The 23,193-nt window shown below is 43.7% G+C and overlaps 1 protein-coding gene across 2 annotated transcripts in view; it reads right to left on the reverse strand.

Moving 5' to 3' along the window:
* The window catches only part of TOX3 (TOX high mobility group box family member 3), a 196,437-nt gene extending 173,989 nt beyond the window's left edge, over positions 1 to 22,448 (reverse strand). The window contains exon 1 of one of the 2 annotated variants that reach the window (XM_069639517.1): positions 21,663 to 22,448. In XM_069639517.1, coding sequence (XP_069495618.1) covers positions 21,663 to 21,764 — 102 coding nt within the window. In that variant the 5' untranslated portion in view covers positions 21,765 to 22,448. The remainder of the gene's footprint in view (positions 1 to 21,662) is intronic. The other variant, XM_069639519.1, reaches the window with a different exon arrangement.
* Positions 22,449 to 23,193: the final 745 nt, after the last annotated feature.

Here is a 23,193-nt window from a genome sequence, read left to right on the forward strand (position 1 = left end):
AGCCATACTTATTTCATTCATTTGAATGGGGGTACACTATTATTTTAAAATGTGTAGATGTTCTGTACTAACAATCATGCCGATATTCAGGTTTTAAAAGCAGTTCTCTCCTTTTTTTTAACGTAAGTAAATAAACAGTATTTAAACAAATCATTGAGTGAAACATGAATTGCGTTCTTACAATATATGGGTTAAAATTCATGAAATAATCCAATGCCATAGTTACAAGCCCAGGAAAGACAGAAAATGCCATCCAAGGAAAAAACTTGCAAGTAGGCCAATTTTCATAAATCATATTCCGTGCTGTTAATGGATGCCCATTAAACTGCTTGCTCCTTGTTGGCATTCATAGTCATGTCTTACTCATTTACGTGAATAGGATTAGAACGTATTCTGTAGATGTGACCAGTGGGCAACAACTGAGGATCTTAAAATATCATATGTAATTGTGAGTCTCTGTAATGGTGCATGTAATTGTAAAGCATGCATTATCTGAGAAAAAAGAAGTGAAGCAGTTATTAATAATTCAATGTATCCTGCAGTGCTTGTGAGTTGTCCATTTTGTTTTCCTAAAACATCCTTTTGATGGCTTACCCTGCAAAACAGAGGCTTTTAATAGTCCCAAGAAACAGCAGATGCAGCATGTATTCCAAGCTTTGGAAAATAAATCATTAAACATTTTCTGACAGGTGATGGTCGTTTCTCCGACAATTTCCGTAATGTATCCGTGTAAGATTTAAAATGCTAGCTAGCCTTAATACATATATGTGGTAAGAACACGGTTTTAATCTATACCAAAAAACTGCTTTGTTATTTGCGAAACTAGACATGAAAGACTTTGTTGCATAAGTGTATCAAACTTTGAATCACAGTTAGAGAAATGCATTCCTGTGAAAAGAGCCAACTAGACTTCGACAGAAACTCCTAGAGGGCTTAGCATGATTTTCCCATTATTACAGGCCAATGTGCTTCTCAGTCACCATAGAGGCCAATTAACTGTGAATGCTTCATCTACACACTGTGATCCTTCCACAGCCTGTAAAATTCTCACTGGACTGAAGTAAGGATTGTATCATGGTAAACTGCAATAAGAAACTCTTACTCTGCTGGTTGAACAAAAGCATAAACAATTTAAGGTTCCCTGGTAGAGGAAGGCACCTGGTTAGGGAAATTCACATGAGAAGTTCTACAGTATTTCCCAAAAAACAAGACCTTACAGCAATGGACTGTCTTATTAAAACCTCTACGAAAGCTTCAGCAACGGGACCCATGCTGAAGCAGCCAAAAGGCGAGCATTTGGTCCAGTGGCGGGCGAAATCCCTAGTATTCTAATCCGCTTTAGCAAAGGGAATTTGAGGTCATCTGGGAAATAAGGAGACTGCAAATGACTGGGAAGGTCAACGTAAATTTGCAAATAAAGTTCAGTTCAAGAGCAAAGTCAAACACCACAAAGCAGTATATCAGGGAAAATGCTACAAGGAAATATTGTATTCATCATTTATATAGCCCCTTTTCCCATTTGTCTGGCCTCAATGCGATTTTTGGTTGGAACGCCCTCTGTGACCATAGTACATGTGTGGGAGATCCTAAGACTTCACTTAAAGATGCGTGTGTAGATTTTGCCAGGTTAGGACTTAAGCAGACTGGCTATGATCCAGTAAGCAGCCCAGAGGTCAGGCACGTGGGCAGATGCCGTTTGTGGTTTAGGATACAGTGCTAGTGCCGGAGATCCGATGTGTGCCCAGCTAGACCGAAATGTATTTCATTTATTTATTGTGCATTTGTAAGACACTTATACATTAAGTGAATTGTGTTTCAAAGCGCCCACAGGGCAACGGGGGGGGGGCAAACATGGGAGTGAAGGCAAATATAACAATGAACGAGACGATCCTACAAGGCCTTGTGAGCATTCAGATCATACATGTGCAGAGAGAGGGATGAGGGAGCGAGGGGAATAAGTGCTAGGAGTGACACGGAGGGAAGTGCTAGGGAGTACTAGGAGTTATCGCTGTATAATAACGGCACAGGTGTTGAGGAACATCAGGGTTTTCAGTCTGGATGGCTATGCAAACGGCTAGACTGCAATTGCATAGCCATAGCTGCATTCTAGAATGCATGGATGGGTGGCTGTGCCTGCGTCCTGTGTCCACAGACGTTGTACCAGGTATACACACCTTAAACTCGGATGGAGTTCTCTTCAATGTCGTTTTTCTATGTTCAACGTGATTGGCGGATCTCGCCAGTTGTGGTCTCCCTAGATTGAAAGCCTGAGCAATGGGAGAGGGACCCAGAGGGACAGAGAGTGATGTAGGATTGCCTGTTGGTGAGGGTGTGGGGGTGAATATTTGTCACAGTGTGCCGCTGTGAATGCTGACGGCATCTGTGGAGGTTTGGGTGGCTAGGTGGGTTGTTGGGTGGGTTGTTGGGTTTTGGCCAGTGTTTCTGTGCACGTATCGATTCAGCAACCCTCCCAGTTTAATACAATTCAACTCATTTGGTGGCCATAAGAAGGGTGAAGGTTTAAGCAGGGTGCATCCAAAATGTGAATTATTCCGCACAGCCCTACCAAAGCCTCAGAGGTACAAGATTGTATTAGTAAATCTTCCCAGGCAGTAGTGACCACCCCAACTGCAGACACCACAGTTCCCTAAAAAACTGCCAGATATAAACAGAGGCAGACAGCATCCGAAGCACAGGCATATTTTAATATTATGTTAATTATCAAGTGTGGCTTTTCTTAAAAGGTTTCAAGCCATGCTAAAACCAGGACATGTTTGAATGATGACAAACTTCTTGCAGCAGATTAAAAAGAATCCAGTCTTATCAACATGGTGTGCAGTGATTCAACTGCTATGTTAGGATCAGTATTCTTCACCGCAAGGACTATTTTAAGTCCTGTCCTTTGAAAGGGCCCCTTCACTCCTGTGCAGTGAACCGTGGCCCTCTTCAGCTCCTATTTTCTGTGGAAAATTGCTCCTGCACAGTGGCCCTCAGAACAAACACTGTGGCCTTGAACAGACACTGTGCTACAACCCTCAACTGCGCACGAGACCCAATAATAAGCATGTTAGCTCCTGTATTGTGGCCATGGAGAGCCACCGTCCCCCACCAACCAGTAATGTGGCCATAAATGAAGGGCCCCCGCCACAGGTTCCGAAGCTCCTATACTGGGACCTGCATCGCAAGTTTCTATCCTGGGGCATTGAAGTACTGGCACTGATGAAACAGCCAGTTCCTTTGAAAGGCATTAACTCTATCAAGGGTCTATTTTAAGACTAATGAAACACTTTGACACAAGAATTCTTCAATTGTGATTCCAAAAACTGACTGAAGAAATTTGCTGTACTGTGCTGTGGGGGTTCAGTGCCTGAAGCAAGTCGCTGTGCGGTAGAATCCTTTTCTTTTGACCTATGGGAGTGGTGTGAAGAGACTAGTGCTGGGGTGGAGGCGTGTGTGTGTGTACAGGGGGTAAAGCTGTGGCCTGGTGCTGGCATGCAGAGGGGGTTGTATCTGGGGCGGCTGTGCCAGCAGGGGTATGGGAGGGACGCAGTAACTTTGAGGGGGCTGACTTTGAGGAGGGTTAGCCGGTTCCTGGTAAGGGGTGTTCCTGGCTAAGGAGAAGTAGCATGTAAGGCTGTACATTGCTGTGAGGAAAGTGGTTGAATGGCCACAGGGAGCCAAACTATTCCTCCTGGACTAGATAGCAGATGGCTGTGGAAAAGGGTTTATGTTTTGGGAATGGATAAATGCCACTATTTCACAAGGGGTATGACAGTACAACCAACAATATTACACATGCTTTATTTTTTACAGTTGGGATGGTACATATAAATCTATATGAACTGTTAGAGGGGCGCTATGTCCATGATTGACCACTAAATGGGCAGAGTAAGCTAATCAGATAAGTCCAATACCAGCCGAAAACATGATATTGAAGGTGATCAAGTGAAAACAAAATGTGAGCCCAAACGGAATCTAATATGCCATATTAAAGCAATAATCACCTGTTCCACAGGCTGGAACGGGTTGCAACGACCTGGGCTTGAGTTAAAGGCTGAGCGTAGCGAAGGCCTTTAACGAGGGTCCCCGGGTACCGTTAAAACACGTTCCAGCCGTGGAATGGGCGATTATTGATATTAGCACCACGAGTTGCCAATCCATGTGTGCCGATAGCTATGTCTTTTGGATGAACAGGGAGTTGACGGTTTCAAAATGGCCAGCCCAGAGATCCTCTTCTTTTTCCATGGTGGCCAGAAGGAAGACAGGGAGGCAAGCAGCAACAGTGGGGCCCCGCCACCGCAGAAGTCATAAGGTGAGGATGGGAGGGATGGGGAATTTAAGAGAGAAGGGAAAGCAACGGGAGGGTGAAGATGGCGTGTGGGGGGAAAAACAGCCGGCAGATTGCCCAGAAGCATGGAATGTTTGCTCGCCCCACCCTGGGAGCTAATAAAGTTTCAGGTAGATTTCAGTGTCAGCATTCCGTTCAAGGATGTACTAGGATTTGAAAGAATTCTAGAAACATTGAAAGAATGATACTAATTCCTTACTATCAATACTTATGGAAAAAAAAAAAAAAAATTTTTTTAAACAACAACCTCATCTAAATTGGACATCTTGGCTATTTCTAGATGGCTCATCGACATTTCACAGAGTCAATCAAGGGAAACTATGGAACGAATTGCCAACAGATGTGAATTAAGCTCTTTACATTATATCAAGTGAGTGACACACAGAAACCTGGCTATACATACAAAGCATAAAAGAAATTGGACTACAAAATATATACAAATAATGGACTCAAATAAAGCTGTGTCATCCTGTGACAAATTCTACGCGTTAGCCATGCCCTCTTAAAATGAAAACACGCATTTGATAAAGAATCACATGTGAAAGATGACTCTTGTCTTTTCATATTTTAAAATCTCACTGGATGAAGCAGGTTTTAGGATTAGAAGTATACATTTTGTTTTACTTGCTGTAGGGCATTACATTCAGAAGCACATATTTCCCCCCCTCATATCGTTATTAGAGTAAGGAGGATATAGCAACATTATACATCTATGGTGATTATTCCTGTGGTTGGAAGAGAGACCAATAAATAAACTGGTTGTCTTCTTTATTTTGGGCAAAAGTATTACAATGATGTCCTCTTTGTATCACACTAGTCCAACTGTACTATAAATGTTATTTCAACAATTTCCTTTTCACTAACCACTGAAACTTGAATTCCCAATTCTGTTTACTGATGAAGCCAATATACTAGGTAAGGTACTCAAAATAGCTAAAGTGTAGTTCCAACCATGTGTAAAGAGCTCAAAATTGGGGTTGCTACTACTTACCAATGAAGGCATGTAATGTTTCCTGCTGCAACTCTTCCACTACACCATTTCCAGGAAAATATTACTAAATGGTTTATCAAACCCAATAAACTTGCAAGACCTTACAACGAGGTGCCAATTAAGCTACCAGAGCAATAGAAGTATTATGTACCACTATTTAGCAGAGGAATGATGCCAATTGTTCCACCTTCTGTCTCATATTCCAGGAGTGACTAATGTCTGACTAGAAGGAGTGGTTTTCTCGCTTACCAGACATTTGGTCGAAAAAAATTGGTCGACCAGACAAATGGTCGAACCAATTTGGTCGAAAACCAAATGGTCGAATTTTTTATTTTTTTATTTTCACCCCTTTTTTTTATTTTTTGGGGGGGGGGGTCCCCCCCAACCCCCCTTTTTTTTTTCTAAAAACCCATTTTTGTAAAAAATGAAAACCCAAAAAATAAATATATATAATTTAAAAAAAAAATTCGACCATTTGGTTTTCGACCAAATTGCGTCGACCAAATGTCATTCGACCAGTTTTAGGTCGACCAAATGTCTGGACACCGTTTTCTCTGCCTGCTATTTTGGGGGCTTTGTTTATGCCTTCTATGTGATCATCCAGTATAGGTCTGCTTCAGAGGAAGTGTGACCCAGTCGGGCCTCACTATGTATTTCTAATTGTCCCAGTATAGCAGGCTGCTCGATTCAGAACTACCAAAAACGTATTTAATTATCTTCCATTGAGAGAGATAGCACTTGTTAGTCGTATCTTTAGATGCTTCCATGCCACAAAGGGAATTTGGCTAAGCCAAGCAATATATATATATATATATATATATATATAATGCTGGAAATGCATCGGAGGGATAGGGCCTCTGTATCCTTGTCCTTTACTGCTTTTTATCGTGTGTTCTGTCATGTTTTCTGTGCAGGAGTTCATGCGGGACTCCTGGCGGTGCAGCTCTCTCTCTTTTGGTTTGGTGAACAGACCCGTGGGATACCCTTATGGGACCCATGGGTAGGGGTACAACCCTGTGCCCCTAGTGTATGTTTTTGGGCACCTGTGTGTGACCCACATAGCAGGGAACGGGCTGGTGGCAGCTCCGTGCTGAAATGACTGGTGCCCTGAGCGTCCTCCATTTTGGGATGCCCAGGCCCTGTCATTGGAATTGGTAGATTCCTGATGGAGACACAATGGCCCCCATGGCCTCTTGCCTTCCATCACTTGTTACCTTGATCTTCCCGAAGTCCCGGGAAGCCCTGCCTCTGTCCCTTCCCCCTGACTAGCTGTTGGGTGGAAGTTCTGTATATGGTAGCGTGGGGAAGTGCCGACCATACTGGCTGGAGCCTTCTCAATGACCGTATGTTGTGGGTACGCCTGTGGGTGGGACCTGGGTGAATGGAGTGTGTGACGTATATACATTCTAGGTTGTGGCTGTCTAGTATCTGGTGTTTGACACAATGGTTAAGACAGCCCTGCCCGAAACCGGTATGAATGCAGCTTGGAGTGTTGAATGGCTTGGTACTTGTCCCAATACACAACTTGTTGTGAGTGTCTGGAGAGAAGTGAATGGCCTGAATGCCCCGTGTGCCCGATTGGCTGTCTGCCTGCATGAATGCCTGTAGCCGTGATTGGATGCTTGAGTATGACCCAGCGGAATGAATGGGAGATCAACAGTATATCTGGGGACCTCTCACTGCTAGGAATCATGTTCAGAAGCTGAAGTCCACTATGACGAGTAACTGGAGTAACTGAAGCTTGATCCTGAAGCCCTGCTGGACGAGAAGAATTGCTGTTGCTCTCTGCAATCTGAAAGCTGCTGTGCTTCAAGAACTGACCCAGAGAGGACCTGGTAAGGTGCCCTCTTCCCGAGCTACAAGGGACCATCGTGCACAGCTGATCTTTGGCTAAGTTCCCTGGTAGACAGACCTTCGACAGGCTGCCGACCCGATACGGGGACTGCTGCGGAACTCCAAGAAGAAGCGCCCGGACTGTTGTCCGCCACTGTCGACGACTGCCGTCGCCGACTGGAGCCGCCGTACTCCCATTGCTTAAGAACTTCATTGATCCAAGGATGCCGTATCCTGCTGGACTAGGCCTGACCGTCGACGCGCCATGGAGCATCCACCGGTGGGTTTCCCGCCACCCAAAGACCACAGAGACGCCGACGACTCGACGCCGTTGCTGGGCCACAGTTCTTCAACTCTTTGCGGTCCAGAACTATTGACACTGAAGTGCCCCGCACGCCTCTTCCTCGCAGGACGTTTACACTCCCCCTTCAATGAGCACTGCTAGGAACGACGCAGCCACTTCAGTGTCGTAGCTCGACCTGTTCTCCCTCGGACGTTCGATGACCCGTGACTCCTGCCTGAAAGGGAGGACACTCAAGAAGAGTTGTCAATTTCCCCGACGAGGAACGCTACAACGCCAGGTACTTTGGGGTTGCAGAACTATTGGAAAGTCTAGTGTGAACAATATATGGACTGGGCGTGTATCTTTCTTCTACTGGTTGCCCAGGTGGGGTGGGAGGGATCTCCACACAGAGCTTCATTTAACGGTAGTTACCAGTATTCTGCCTATTGCTCAACCCTCTTGCTTTCCTTTCTCTCTCTACTGCTGGTTTCCTCTTTATTTTGATCTTTATGTCATTCTGCCCGTATGCACTTTAATAAGATCTGATAACGTTAGTGGTACCACTTTAGAATTGTACATATTTACCATTGTTGATTTTTGGAGTACAAAGTGAGTTATCGTGATCGTGTGTATGACCTTGAATATTAATTATATAAAGACTGTGTTTTAACCGATACAGTGTGTGGACATTCCTTTGTGGGTGCTTGGGGACTACACTGAACTTAAGAACCAGCTCGCATAACCTCCTGAGAAGCTAGGCCTCGATTGCTCGACCACGATACCAATAATAGAGAATCTTGGCAGGGGTCCTCTGTGCCTCTCCTCTACCATATAGAGAGCGGAAGTACAGACCCCTCCTCCGGTCTTTACAATATATATTTTTTTTAAAACATACTAAAAAGGGTGTTCTAAGGGCACATTCGGCCAAACAACTTCTTTCTCCTGACTCACCAGCAGAAAATATAAGCTGGTCTACTCTAAACCCAAAATACTTCAAGCTTCTATCATGGAAGTCCAAATAAAATGTGGCCAAAAGGCTGGACTACTAGTACCAAAAAGTTCCATCACAATGGGCTAAGAAGAGTTTCCTAACCTGAAGTAGAACCTTGAGCAAACGACAGCCAAGTTGGATGTGTGGATGACAGACCTGCCTAACACATCTTCATTACAGCAGCCAGTGTCAATCTAAGCAAACATTTTTAGTTTGGCATGTAATTATGATTAGTACAGATCATAGATTCTGTGAGTGCCCTCACCCCTACTATTCCAGCTTTGTGTAGAAACTATTTTTTGTGAGACTTTGTGATGGAGTTCCTCAGGCATGAGCGAGCAAGTGAGAGGATTAAGATGCTATAAACTATAAAACAAGAAAAATAGTTTATCATCTATTCAGTTGTAAGAGGAAAGTACACACACATTTTAAAAATGGTCACTGAAGTGACGGTGCCGGCGTAGGAATCTTTGGCCTCCTCCCTCCCCACTAGTGTTGCACTAGGCAACACCGCACAGTGATGGAAAGAAGGCTTTGTATCAATCATAATCATTTACAATTCTCTCTGCAACCCTCCAGACTATCGTTCAGCCAGCGATGCCAGTACATACATGAAAACCCCACCGCAAAACTGGGCTTTCCATCCCGATCCACTAAATAACATCCCTTCTGCACAAGAACACAATCAGCCACAGGCACGTTTCAGCCTCAATGAGCATCCTCAGTGAGATGTAGCTTAGACCTTGAGGCACAGCAATATGTAAACCCAGATCTGGAAGAAGGAGAAAAAATAAATAAATACATTTTTAAAAAAAGGGATGACTGGAGAGCGATAGGTAGACGGTTTTGGATCGGTCATAACCGCTGACACTGATTCAGGAATTCCTACAAACAACAGTACCTCAACCTGTTGTGGCAATATATAAACCAACCCAAAAGGGGCAGTCCTGTAAGAACGGGCTCCTACACAACTCCGCAATAACCGCAGACATGTTTAGGCATCCTTATGGGTGGGGTCTTGTGTACCCGCCACCAACCATTCATTACCTTTGGCGGAAGAGTGATTTTCTATGCCAGGCTAGGGGCCAGGTCCTTTTCACGTTACTATGTGCTCACCAATCCAGAACAGAACAGATGTTCTCCTAGCCCATATAGGGCCTGAACAGGCAAGGCCTGTCCAAAATCTGTAAATGCCCATTCAGTAGCACTGTATGGGCATTAAAAGAGGTTAACGTCACTGCGGTGGTCCCTACTACATTAGCTTCAGGACCCACTTGTTAGACGATCCCGCCTACACCTCTGTCCTAGCCTGGGAAACCCTCTATACGCTTGCCTTATTGAATCAGCTGCTTGCTTTTGTCAGGAAACCAGGTTTCTAATCCTTGTGGGTCAAACATTGTTGCATTAACATCTGTGAAAGGGTATGTTGACAGTAAATTAAAAAAAAAAAAAACGTGCCTGCACCTGCTGCCTCCAACAAAATCAACCCAAGAAATAGTGAAACATTGGACACTTAAACATTAACGTAAACCACAATATTGGCCGACTAAACGCTCAGCTCGTTTTACAATGCCAAACCAAGGAAACGACACACGAGATGGCGATGTGTTTTACAAACAGTACATGATACTGCTCTGATTTCGAGTTTGAAGTATGGATCCCGTCTGCCTAATGTGGGAGGCACAGAGGACAAAGGCAGCAGAAGGGAAGCACAAAGAACGGCCATCTGCTCGTGCTGCTGAATAAACAAAGGCTAGGTAGATCTTTATCAAATGCAATTCGCTGCTCGTTTCCATTGCAAGTCAAACTAAAATGTCTCGGAACAGTCAAACAGTCAGTCATTTCCACGCACGTTAAGATCTGTACTAAAGTTAAAAAAAAAAAAATTATAAATAAAACTCAACCAGGATAAAACACTGAACGCTAAAACTGGCATGTGAAAAAAACGCTCGTCTGGACAGGCTTAGCTCTGTGGAACTAGTGGGAGAGGCGTTGCTAGGGGGAGGGGGATAGAGCCCCAGGACTTTTGGTTGTAGCCCCACATAGAAAGCTCAGGGCTACAGCCAAAAGGCTAACTAGCCCAAAGTCCTGACAGTCCCAACATTAGCCCCAGATCTTTTCCAGACCTAGCAACACCCCTGACTAGTGGCATCTACAGTTCTGTGCAATATTTGGAAACAGTTCAAACAGGTTTGTTAAGGACGCAAAACTAGCCTACCCCAGCCGCTTGCATCTGTAGAAAGGTTGGTTGCGGTGCACAAGAAAATATGTCATGAAAAATCAGTGATGTGTTGTTGGAAGCAAGACTGTTCAGCCCAACACTTGCTATATACACCCAAAAATACCCACCCCTACAGGCAGGTTGCAAAATATGCACTCGCTACCAACCATTGGCTAGTGATAACTGGCTCTTGGCGAGTAGGAAATGGTGGGCTCTGCCTACGTGTAGAAAGGAAGCAGCATGTGACTGTATGGCTGGCTAGTAGTTTGCCACTTCAAATGTTTACCCCTGCATACATATCTATCAGAAGCAATGAATCAAAAAATACTTTTTTCCACAATTACACTTGGCTTGTGGTTTAGAAAAAAAAAGTGTTTCGAAAAGAAATAAAGGTTTGTGCGGACAGAAAATGTCCAAAATAAATAGTATTATTGTAAATCTATGCTAAACAGGCAAGGTAACAGCAGGACTTAACAGAAAGAAATATTTTTTTAAAGTGTAACAAAAAAGTTTACGTTTTTAGTGGGATACAAGCTGTGAAATACAGCAAAAGCAGTTCAGAAGCACTGTCCAGGCACCTTAGGCCTGTTTTACATAAACTGCCCACACGCGTATTCCAGTCTTGAACTGGCAACAGGGGACAATTGTCCCAGTGCAATGTGTGTTGCAACCGTGCATGTTTGCAACGGTTGCTCCAGTGCTGCACTGCATCTCTGACCAGCCACGTATCTGCGGGCATCTGTCGTGGCGACTTTAAACACACAAAGTTCAAATCTCTCGGAAGTTGCCTCAACTATTTAAGAAGGGGCAGCTAATATTGAAAACTAGTCACATGCCCGCGAGAACAAAACCAAGGGAGTCGAAGGCAGATCCGAGCTCCCTCGCTGACTAAACAAAGTTGTGAGGCACGCTGAACAAAAGCCGCGAGATTCACATGCTTATCCCGCATGTCAAAAACAGGCCGCGGCATTGTTTGGCGCACTCAATCACGCTGTGAACTCCCACCTCGTCCTAATCTGATCTAATGATGTGCCGGCCTAAATAGAGCCATGGCCGCGGAGAAGAAACGCTTCTTGCGCCCTCCTTCGACTGAACGTAAACAAACGCAGATAACTGAATTGTGGGCGTAAAGCCGTCTATGAAAATGTAAAAAGCACGTGAAATGGTAAACTTATCAAATGGAATCTGCCTAGAGCTTTGGTTTTCAGAATAGCAAGCGGTATTTCCCCAAATACGTAACTTTTATGGTACGCTCTATACTGTAGGCGTTCCCTTCGTTCTCCAGGGCCCCAAAGCAAAGTGTTATCATCAGAGATTCACTGTTAACATAAGGCCTTTGAAACTATGGCACTGGATCATGTTTATGGTCAGCAAAGCACTGCTGGTTTCTAAAGAGCAAAAAGAAAAGTTGCTGACTGCGTTTCAAAAGCAGCAGGAATCATAATACAATGACCTATTTTGATTATGTTGACAATGAGCGATGCTCTACTGTAAAAGACATTGCAAGTAGTCAAAAAAATGCTTTAGGAAAAGTTTCGCATATTGAATAAACGTTGCACTAGTGCAATGCGATTCTTCATGATCCATTGAAGCAGGGTGAAGATACCCGTGCTCACACATATATAAGAGAGCTGGTCAGTATGGGGCATGAAATTGGCTTGGACGCCAATTAAGGAGTAGCCCAGTGACAAAAGACAATGTTTTCATGGCAGAGTTTTTTGTTCATATGTGTTGCAAATTGGTAATTTTAAAGAACAATTGTTCAAGTAACACTGGTCAATCCTACTAGCTGCACACTGAAATAACTCATTCTGGCCCATGTTGACCACACACAAAAAAGCTGGCCCACTCCAGCATGTTCGGCCTGCGCCTGGGGCATTGCCCTATAGGACAGTCTGAACCTGGAAGGGGTGTATTTTTAGACTGGGTTCACTGTACGTTTGAAAACTTTACGTCATGTGGCCTACCTGTCAAGGTCACAAAGGTTTTTCATGATGGAAAAGTATGTGCTCTGCACATATGTAAGAGAACGGACCCGGACCACACACGTGAAACAAGCAGTCCCAATGTAAGCATTCCTGAATAGATCAAATGAAATCCTTAGTGATGTATTACAGAAAACGTTCACTGGTGAAAGTGCTATTAGCACTACTGCAAAAAAAACATGTTTTCCAAGATTTTTTGCACCAGGACAATGTTTACCCTAGTTCCCTTACCAGTGCAAAATCTTCCCTGGTGCAACAAAAATAAATACATAAATAAAAAAACATTTGATGGAAAGATTACTTTTTGGCGCTAGAAAAATGTCTGCAATAACACACACAACAGGATCATGATTTAACTCTTTTAGTTGCCCATTGGTAATCGATATATTTACTATGCTAAAGCTGATCGAATCCAGGGACTAGAACCTACATTTCTTAATATTACCAAAATCAAAAAGATAGTTAGGCATACTAGAATAAGCAAAGATCTTAAATATGTATTTATAACCCAGAGAACAGTTACAGATACTTCTAAGAACCATGGCACAGAGAGATGGGATAAATGGTCTTTCGAGATCCCACAATTGTCTCCTAGACTACAAATACAGGTTTTCCCACATAAATATATCAAGTTTATTTAGAAAGACCTTGCGTATCGCGGTGTACGTGGATGATGCAAAGAGAATATCTAACAGGCCAAGTATCTCTCTGTATATGGGCTTCTCTAAGGTTTCCCAAAATGTTTAGATTTGTCCATGGTGTTCTATACACAATTGGTTCTTTGTTGGCAGCTATCATGCGATGACAAAATATGTTCCCTCTAATCATCCTGCACTGCAGAGCTTATAGGTTTGCAATGGTATAGTTTATCCTGAAGGGATATTGTTCCATTACCAGAAGAAATCCATTGCAGACATGCAAATCTATCAAGGTATTCCAGAGAAAACTGAAGGCCAAGCTTGTCGTCTTCGTAGGGAATGCCATAAATCATTTTTTCTAAAGATTTGTCCATTATCTCACCAGGCATTGAAGAATTGATCTATTAACTTCTAGATCCCTCCCAGGTTTGGTTTCCCAATGCATATCCACGAACTATCGAAAGAACGTTTGGGTTTATTCCGATGGCTGGAGTGAGAAGGGGCAGCGCTCCCATTCAAATAAGAGATATTCTTTACATGCAGGTCAGTGAAGGAACCCCCCCAATTGCCAAAGTGTCAGATACTCCATCAAGGCCCACCAGTGCCCTAGTGGGGCGCTTACTCGTGACATGCCAGCGAGCCTCCTGTTTATCAACTTTAACTTCAAACTGTTAATTCTTGCACATGGCCACCATTTGCACACATCCCAGTTCATCAGAATAAACACTACAAGAAAGCAATTGTTGTGTCCCGTCAGAGAACATGAAGCAGATTGTAAAATTGCACGAAATCGAATGCTGGCTGGAAATCAAGAAAAGGAGCATTTCAAACTTGGCATCCCAACTGTTGACTTCAATGCTCGCACCCAGGCACATTCCGTACCTTGTAGCAGTGCATGCTGCAAAACCTATAGCTCTAGGACTACAAAGTTGCCATAATAATTCAACGTGTAATGCCTGCTAATTAGATGCTAGGCATTATCATATATGTGTAATAATGCACTATTACTGCTCTCCTTTCCAGGAAATGCAATGTAGGTACATGCATGAAAAAAAGATCTATTCCATTGAAACCAATGTGGTTTTGCAATACATAGTTGGAATACAAATTAATATTACTTTGTGGCTTACATCACATGTGTGTCAGGTGGAGATTATAATATACATGGTTATTTTGTTTTAAATAAAAAGTGCCTATTCACAGTATGAGGAGGTAACGTCAGACCCATTTAATATTTCCATAGAAAAGTATCTCGACCATTGGACGTGTGCTGAAATTCCAGCTTTTGAAAATGGTCTAAAAGAAATATGCAAGTGTTAAAAAGTTTTTTGTTTTTAAGTACTATTTTGGCTCCATTCATTATCCTGATCCCTCGCGGAGGTAAATGGGTAGGGCACCTTTTAAGAGGAGTGCTGGCAAGACAGCCCCTCTATTTACATGCATCAGAACCAGATCACTCAGTGTGGCTTGGCTTTTTACAGGATGGCGACCAGTCTTGCAGAAAATTCAACTGTGACAGAAGAGTACTGGGCATTAGACCTGCCTGAAAAAAACAGGCGGTACATGCTGCTGGTTAGGTAAAACAATCAACTGAAAATAACAGACACCATTGAACTCTAGGCACCAGTTCCATGATGAAACCATATTCAACTGGAATTTTCTAGACAGAAGTCAATATTTTAAAAGCAGCATGCCAGCAACCGGAGCCAGAATAAAATTGACTGTCAAGTGAAATTTCCATCAGAGCATAAGGGAGTCACTTGAATTGCATAAATAAGGACCCAGGAACGTGCCGACAAATCACACAAAAAGATATGCGATAGCCTCCACCGTTTTGATGAACTTTGAAGGTTTTTAAACAACTGTAAAGTTTTAAATAAGAAGTTTGTAACATGAGTTTAGCTCTATCAGCATCTTCAAAATTAAAAATAGTTCTTCATGGCTTTCCATGAACAAAGAACATGCCCAAGGACTATGCTGAACACTGCTAAACAGTAAATTCCACAACTAATATGAAAAAAGCGGCAGAATTCAAAAAGGAGAATGGGGGTCACGACAGTAGAGGAGTCTTAAAGAGGTGGGATTGGTTATTCCAATTTGGTGATCTTTTTTTTTTACAGTTAACCCATTGGGCACAATTAAGAAGCTTCCAATATTCAACTAAGTATTTACAAGCTTTCATGACCAAAGGGCTGATGATTCAGGATATGCTTCATACAAGAATGTAATGACATCTCTTGCAGGCCAATGCTTTTTTGTATGCATTCAGTTTTTGAGGAAAGACACGGTCCTCTGTGTCTGTCCATTTTACCTGTGCTGGTCTTTGTGGTAAGGTGACAGAGTAAACAGGTGTGTGTGCGTATATAGAGTTAAACAGACTGATGGCATGCATCATTGACCCTGTAGTTAAGGACATGAATGGTAGAACATGATAGAGCACAAGAGTTAATCTAGGCCTTCACTGCCCGTCATCTTGTATTCCGAGTAGGTCTTAATACAACAGCATTCAGAAAGGAGTTCTATATAGGATCCGAGGAAGCAGGCGTCATGCTTTGGATTACTTTACTGCTTCTGAGGAACCACTTACTCGCCATTATTATATATGTTTGAAACAGAAATCCCTCAGGGAAAAATATCCAAAAAGCATCATTTGTGTAGGCCACTTCTCCAAGAATCAGAAATTCCTCGTTTAAAACAACCCTTTGCTTTATATCAAAAGATCTTAAAATGCTCAGACTAAAGTATGACATTTCGCCTTCTCAGTGTGACTGGAGGCGTGAATGGTTTTAACATTGGTACGGTGGCTTCTGGGATGCCTGCTAATGCCCGCAAGAGAGATGGGCTAGTACCATGCTTACGTCTGAGAGTCTATTGAACCCGAAGGTGGTCTGAGGTTGAAGTTTTGTCTAAGTGCATTTAGTCTCATTCGCACTCAGACAAGGCTGGGCTATGTGGTTTCTGAGTCAGCGTACTAATAATAATATTAATAAGTTGATGAAATTAATCAAATGAGATGCTCCATATGACGTTCATTGGTTCAAGGAAATACATAAGTATACATGTACTATAATATAGGCTCTCTTAAGCCTAAAGTTAAGCTCTGTTTAGTAGTGCGGACAGTGCATGAATACATCATTACATTGGGAATGATCAACGTATCCAAAGTTCAAAACTTTACAGCGTGGAGAAGATGGGATACAGGAAGGAAGAGAAAAGTACCAGCAGTTACAGTGCAAGCATAGGATTTCAAAAGACACACGGATATTACTCACTGTTTTGGGGGAAAGAAACTGCCGTTCTGTGCTTTTCAAAGTTTTCCAGAAGCAACAGAGTGTATCCGTTTGTAGAATGTCTACTGTGACCAGTGGCGCCCGCAGACATTTTTCGTACGGGTGGCCCGATTAGGTCACTGGAAAACTTGGGGTGGCACACCAAAACAAACACATAAGAGGCAGGCAGGCCGATGGGGAGGCAGCTTTGGCCATGGCCCGCCCTTGGTGGTGCCTCTGGCTGTGACCCTGAAAGAATGGAATAAGCAGGGGACCACGAGCGACCCGAGCAGGAAGGAGACCAGAGCGCTTCCTCAGACAATAGCTAGGTGTCCTTACTTGAGACATGCTACTGGATAGAGTGGACGACGATCCTTTCTGAAAACTTCCCCAAATGTCTCACCGCACTCAATAGACACGACAGTCACAGCAATCAAATATAGGGCGAACTACTGCTGAAGAGACAGAATTGCATTATCCGGGTGAAGCCAACAACCAGTCAAAATGAGTCAGCATTATGAGTGGTAAACTCAAGGGGCTGGGAAACTAGGAGCATTACTAAGCAGGCATTATCAAGAAACTATAGCACCATTCCTAACATGAGCCATAAAATGCAATGAGGGTTCAACATTCGAAAGGAAAATGTGACCTTTAAAAATGGAACTCAAACGTCAGCACTTTGAGCATCATATCTGGAAGGCAGCTTCATCCAACGTTTTGACTGACGATACCCAACCAATTGGAAGCAGATTCAAAAGAACATTTTACTCGGAGAGCAAGGATAACCAATCCACTGCTTGATGGTGGGATTAGAGATGGAAATCCAAACACAGACGGGTTCATAGGTTATATTCTACAATGTTCTCACCACAAAACGTGGCAAGTACACCTTCTTTTGGACGTCTTTAATTCAGATCTCACGCAGGAATTCCTAAATGGTTAGCGACAACACATGGTGTGGAGATTGAACCATCAAAGGGTGTTCCATTTAGAGAATTGTAACACAGGTAACATATCCACACAATTTGCCAGACTACTCTGTAAAGCAACAACACTTGCAGAGTTTAAAGCAATGGTTCACATTCATTTTATTTTTTTAAATCAGCTTTTACTGAAAGGATCAATACATTCCTGTGCGATAAAACTAGAATGTGCATGTATACAATACCATCTAATATTTTCCGTACAGTGGAATATAGTAGATGACATATTGTTTGTATATTTAGCCACATGGAGTACACCAAGTGTAGCCTGGGAGCACTACCCAAGTACATGTTCTTAAACCCTATACCAAAAGATGTGGGGAAACTAGTATAGCCTTATAGACTGAGGGAGGGGTCACTGTGGCTGGATAAATACCGGCCACCACGCATAGCCGAAGGAGAAACCAAGGGTCATAAGTTGGGGAATGCTCATTATACCAAGCGATAAAGACTCATCCCAAAGTCTAGAAGACTATTAATACATAACGGTAGTAACACAACTCTAGAGTTTGGTGGGTGAAGTAAACCAAAAACTGACTTCATGTGAATAAAGTAAACAGACAAACTAAGTTAATAAATTTAAAACAAATGTGAGTTTTATTTCATAGTGAATAACAAGGTCTTGACAAGTTAAGTACTTAATTGCAAAGTTGGTTGAACTGTTATATAACATGAGCATACATTAGTTGTTCTGTAAAAGTGACTTCCCATGGCTGTGCTAGCTCTTTCTTTAAATAGCATGTTGCAGAAAAGAAATCAAAATAAAGGGAAGTGTCCTGTTGAAAGAGATAGTGCCTAGGAATTGCATTGTTGCTTCCCTCTATGCTTTTGCAGACAGAATGTTTAGAAAACAGCCAATACCAGTAGTTATTGACTCACATTCAGATTTGCTTAACTAAGGTCAATAACGATCTGTGTGTGCTAATGAGCAGACAGGCTTTCAAATTGTTCTACCACTTGAAACTTTGTGATTTATTTGGACGTGCCTCATCCTTGGTTTGTATGGTCTCATTTTAAGGCTTTTGTGTTAATACTTCTTCAAATCCTGACTAATTTCTAAATTGCCCGTATCTGTAATGAACTGGTAATGACTTATGCAAAGTATGTGCTCATAGGGATAGTGATTCTGAGGGCTTCGGGTGATTGGGCTGATAAGGCAAAAATGCTCACAGGAAGTCAACCAAGCAGACCTGTGTGGCAGGAACCTCAAAAAAGAAGGAAAAGAAAAATAAACACAAAAAACACAAAGAAAAGCACACAAGAGTTGCAATAAAGCCACGCTGAAATGTGTACACTCTGTGTTTCGTCCAAGCAATCTATTAGCATTGTGAGAACGCAAGGACTGCAAGAATCAAGATATCTCTGAAGGCAGGGTTCCTGCCTGGAGAACCAGTCCCTCCACGTGCCCACCACCAGGCCACTCTGCAGATGGGCATCATAAACGTCCTCTTCTAAATAGGCCAGAACTATGTAAAAGAAACGACAGGAGCACTAAGCAATAGCACTGCAACAACCAGAAATGTGGGGTTGATTCCAATGTAAAAACTCCATAAACGGATCAATAACTAGCTTTCACTCCACGTATGTGAGCAACCGCTCCTGATCCGCAAGCAGAGCCGCACACACATGAAACAAACTCTTGCTCAATTGACACACAACACTACCAGAGATGTGGCAAGGAGTCAAAATCAACAACAGCCCTACTTTTAAAAACACACATTATGGGTCCTCCAACTAGCTATGGTCGCATGCTCTGGGGAACGGACAGGGGTCACCCTCATACCCCTGAAAGATAATACACACAGAACACACCCTTTCCATAAGCATACCTTGCAGGTGACAATGAAATGTCATTTTGAGCACATTGGGATGATGTGGCACAGCTGACAGATGCCAGCGTCAATTTTACTAATAGGTGGGTTTTAGATCAATAAAGTCAGTTTAAAGAAAAAGATGAAAGCAATCTGAACATTGTGCCACATCTAGAAAACGATTGGCATGTTTGAGTAGAGACAGAGCAGCGAACAGATGGCATCTGTCAACTTAATTGTTTAATGCATTCTCAGTAAAACATGTTAGTGACAGCTAAGTAAGGTTTAGTGCAAACTCCATTAGGCTTTGGTGTTTTGCAATGCCGCCCCTGATCAGTGCCAAGAAGAGAGCTTCAGGGCAAAATCACAGTATCAACCTTATACCCTGGGATAGAAAACTGCCCAGATAAACACCAAACATGGACCCAAACTTAACCGCAACAACTAAATAGTTGCAGAACGAAGTCTGATCAGAAAGAGAAACAGAAAAACAGTTTCAGTTTTCTCTTCCATTTCAGTGCCAACACAAGCCATGGGCCAGCTGAAGGAGAGTAGCCAGGCAAGGGTTTTTGGTTAGTGGTCTACTCTCAAAGACACGTAGAATTGCATGCCTTGAAGTGTCTGGAACACAGGTTGATCGTCGGATTGGCTTGCAGCATGGACACATGGTTGGGCCTGCAGAACTTTGTGGTCAGTGGCCATTGTGAACGCCTTCCGGCATAGTAAGCTGATAGCCAGAGTAGCCGGCTTCGCCTCAGTCTCGCTGTCCTTGGCCGGTGTTTTAAACTGGGCGATGTCGCCTATTAATTGTACTTGTCAAGAGATCCACAGTGTTTTACAAGCAGGTGGAGAAAAAAAAAACAAGAGTCGGCGCGAGAAGGAGTGAGGTTGCTGGCCATCTCAATAACGTGCATTATTATAGTCCCTTTGCGCGGCACAACATTAACAAACGGGAGATCGGGAGCTGGACTTTAAATGCAGCGGGTGTACAGAGGAAAAAAAGGACAGCCTTGTTTGTAGAAAAGGAGCAGATTTCAAAATACGGGCACGTTTTAGGTTGACAGGGGGTTATAAGAACAGCCAGAGTTGTAAATAAATCGTAGCCGATCCCCACTTTAAACTATGACTGGTGGAGCGAGAATGTTCCTTCCGGCTGCTTCTTGCAACCGATCCAACCATGTAGCCAGCATGCACCCCCAACAAAGCCGGGGGTGGTTTCAATTAGCCTCCTGTGGAATCTGAAGCAAAGTCAGGAAACGTAGAGACAGCCAAGCACGTGCACACCAGTTCTTCAAGATTCCACGGGCCGAGCAGTTATGTGGCACCCAACACACTCGGCAATCAGGTGGCCGGTCAAGGGAGCTAAAAGCCACGCAGTGACAATGCTGTTTGAGGGCTTGGTTGACTTTGCATAAAGAACAAACCCGCGTCCACTCACAACAAAGAGGGATTCCTCAGTAAAGAAGCAACACCTGAACAAAACAGCACTGCATTATCGTACCAGACGCACTCTGGTCAGAACGCAGGGACTCTTGCACACCGTGTGTAAACTATCTTTCAACGCAACATCAGTTACTGTAAAGCAATGTTTTGGTATCAACAACACGTAACAGTTGAAATAAAGACTGCTTGCATTAACCGGCACATTGTGCAGCCACACAATCTGGAATGCCACTGGCTGCTTCGTCTTTGTGCCGTCTTTTTGTTCGCACATTAGAATCACAAGGAAGGCATAAAGCAGAGCCCCCAGTACAAGACAGAAGAACCCCATCCCCCCATGTCCATTAAAAATGTTAGAAACGAGCTGCTGGTTTGACACATACAACACTCACACGGACTTGCTTGAAACAATTATGCAATCACAATGCACACGCGGATCGTGCTGTGCTCAAACAGGGCACGTACAAACATAACGCTTCTTACATAGTCAATCGGCGTAAGCCACAAACCGTGCACAGGGCAACATTCCAGACCCATGAGCACATCACTCCCGGGCAGTCAGGGATATAGATAGAAAGAGAGGAGAGAGCCGTTGCAGAAAGATGACCACACTGACATTTCACATGTAAACATGTTCAACACTACAATCTTTGTCAATGGCTTACTGGGGGATAAGAGACAGATCGTAGCTCCGCAGAGTAATTTCCAAGGGGGATGCCTCCCCCACCCTCCTTCAGATATACAGCACACCTCCCCCCATAGGAAACATGTGTTTGTCAATGTATGTGGCAGTTTAGGTTATTATTGTGTTTAAAGTGAATCCAGGAACACTACAAACCAACAAGCAAAAAAATATACAAGATAGTCACCTTATTGTAGCTGTAGTAACCCAAACACTGCGAAAAGTCCAGAGTTGAGGGGTCTCCGGAAAGAGAGTTGCCAGCTGCTGCTGGATAAAATCGTACATCCATAGTCCTTATATATTTTTTAAACTATTTGACAGAAGTACCCTCGAGAGACCTCGGACGGTTCTCCGGCTTTTTTTTTCTTTTTTTTTTCAGCCAGTCTTCATTCACAGTTCACGTTGCAGAGCCCTGCATGGGGCTAAAAAAACCAGCAGGAACAGGGCAAAAAAGAAACACCGAAACATACAAGTCCGAGTGGGTTGCGTTCAGTCGCAGGGCTGTTATTTTTTAAAAGCTCAGCACCAAAGCCACGGGATCTGCCTGTACATTCAGGAGCAGCTGCTGTGCACAAAGGATCCACGCGACCAGCGCTGATAAGCAGTGGCTCCCCCGCACTGCTCCCAGCCTGACAGAGGATGCTCGGAACACACACAAAACAAGATAGTCACGCGCAGAAATCAAACGAACACCAGCGACCAACAAGGCACCCAGCAGCAGGGCGGAGAAGCGCCCCGTACCTTCACTAGAAAACAAAACATAACTCGGATACAAGAAGAGGTGGCAGGGCTTCCTTGCCTCGAATTAGGCAAACACGCGCTGAGCGGAGTAGCTTGTAGGAGGGGGCAGTGGAGTTGGTGGGAGGAGGGGTGCCTCACTCACCCAAGCCTGATGGATTGCAGTTCGGAGTGTCCAAAGAGCAGTGGGAGCTGTTACTTTCGCTGCTCCCCGGGAGGAATGAATATAGTAAAGGCAAGATGGAAAAAAAAGCTCAAGACCCCTCCCACAGGGCTGAGAGCACCCCTCCCACTGAGAGCAGCTGCCACTGTTTACACACAGCAGCCAGCAGCACCGCAAACGTTTTTCTTGCAGGACCAGCTTAGGCTGGAAGCCGGCTCGTGGGATGGCAGAAATGTAAACTGACCCCCTATTGGCCCGGCTCCGGTGAGGTGGGTGAGCTCTGGCTTTCTGTTGGGCAGCCACATGTACCAGCCCGTCTCCTGCTCTATTCCAGTGTCCACTGCTGGAAAACTCAAAAGTTGATAAAAGATTTCTTCGGGACATACGGCAAGCCCGAGTATTTATACATTTTATTGTAATTCTCTGACTATGTGGGGCTAGCACCCGAAAGGCAATCCGTCCTCCCAAGAATGAATAGTTTTATGCATGTTAAGGGCCAAATTCATAGAAAAAGTCTACACAAACTTCTTTGCACCATAAATATTGTGCCTACTTGCGCATGCAAAAAGTTTAGCGCTGTTCACTGATTCATGAATTCTAAAGCACAAAGAAACTTGTGGCGCAAACAAAAACGAGTTGCGCCCGGGACGCCCACAACACGCCCTCACCCAAACAAAAACTAGCACCACCAAAAAACCTTTGCGCCTGCCTTTGCACCATCATCCATCACCCCGGCAATTGTCCCCCACAACGCAACCCAGCACTCCAGCGAAACTGCAAACTATCCCCTGCAACGCAAGCCAGCACCCCGCCAAAA

The sequence above is a fragment of the Ambystoma mexicanum genome, chromosome 1q (genome assembly GCF_040938575.1).
Source record: "Ambystoma mexicanum isolate Mex_15411 chromosome 1q, UKY_AmexF1_1, whole genome shotgun sequence".
Lineage (NCBI taxonomy): Eukaryota > Metazoa > Chordata > Amphibia > Caudata > Ambystomatidae > Ambystoma > Ambystoma mexicanum.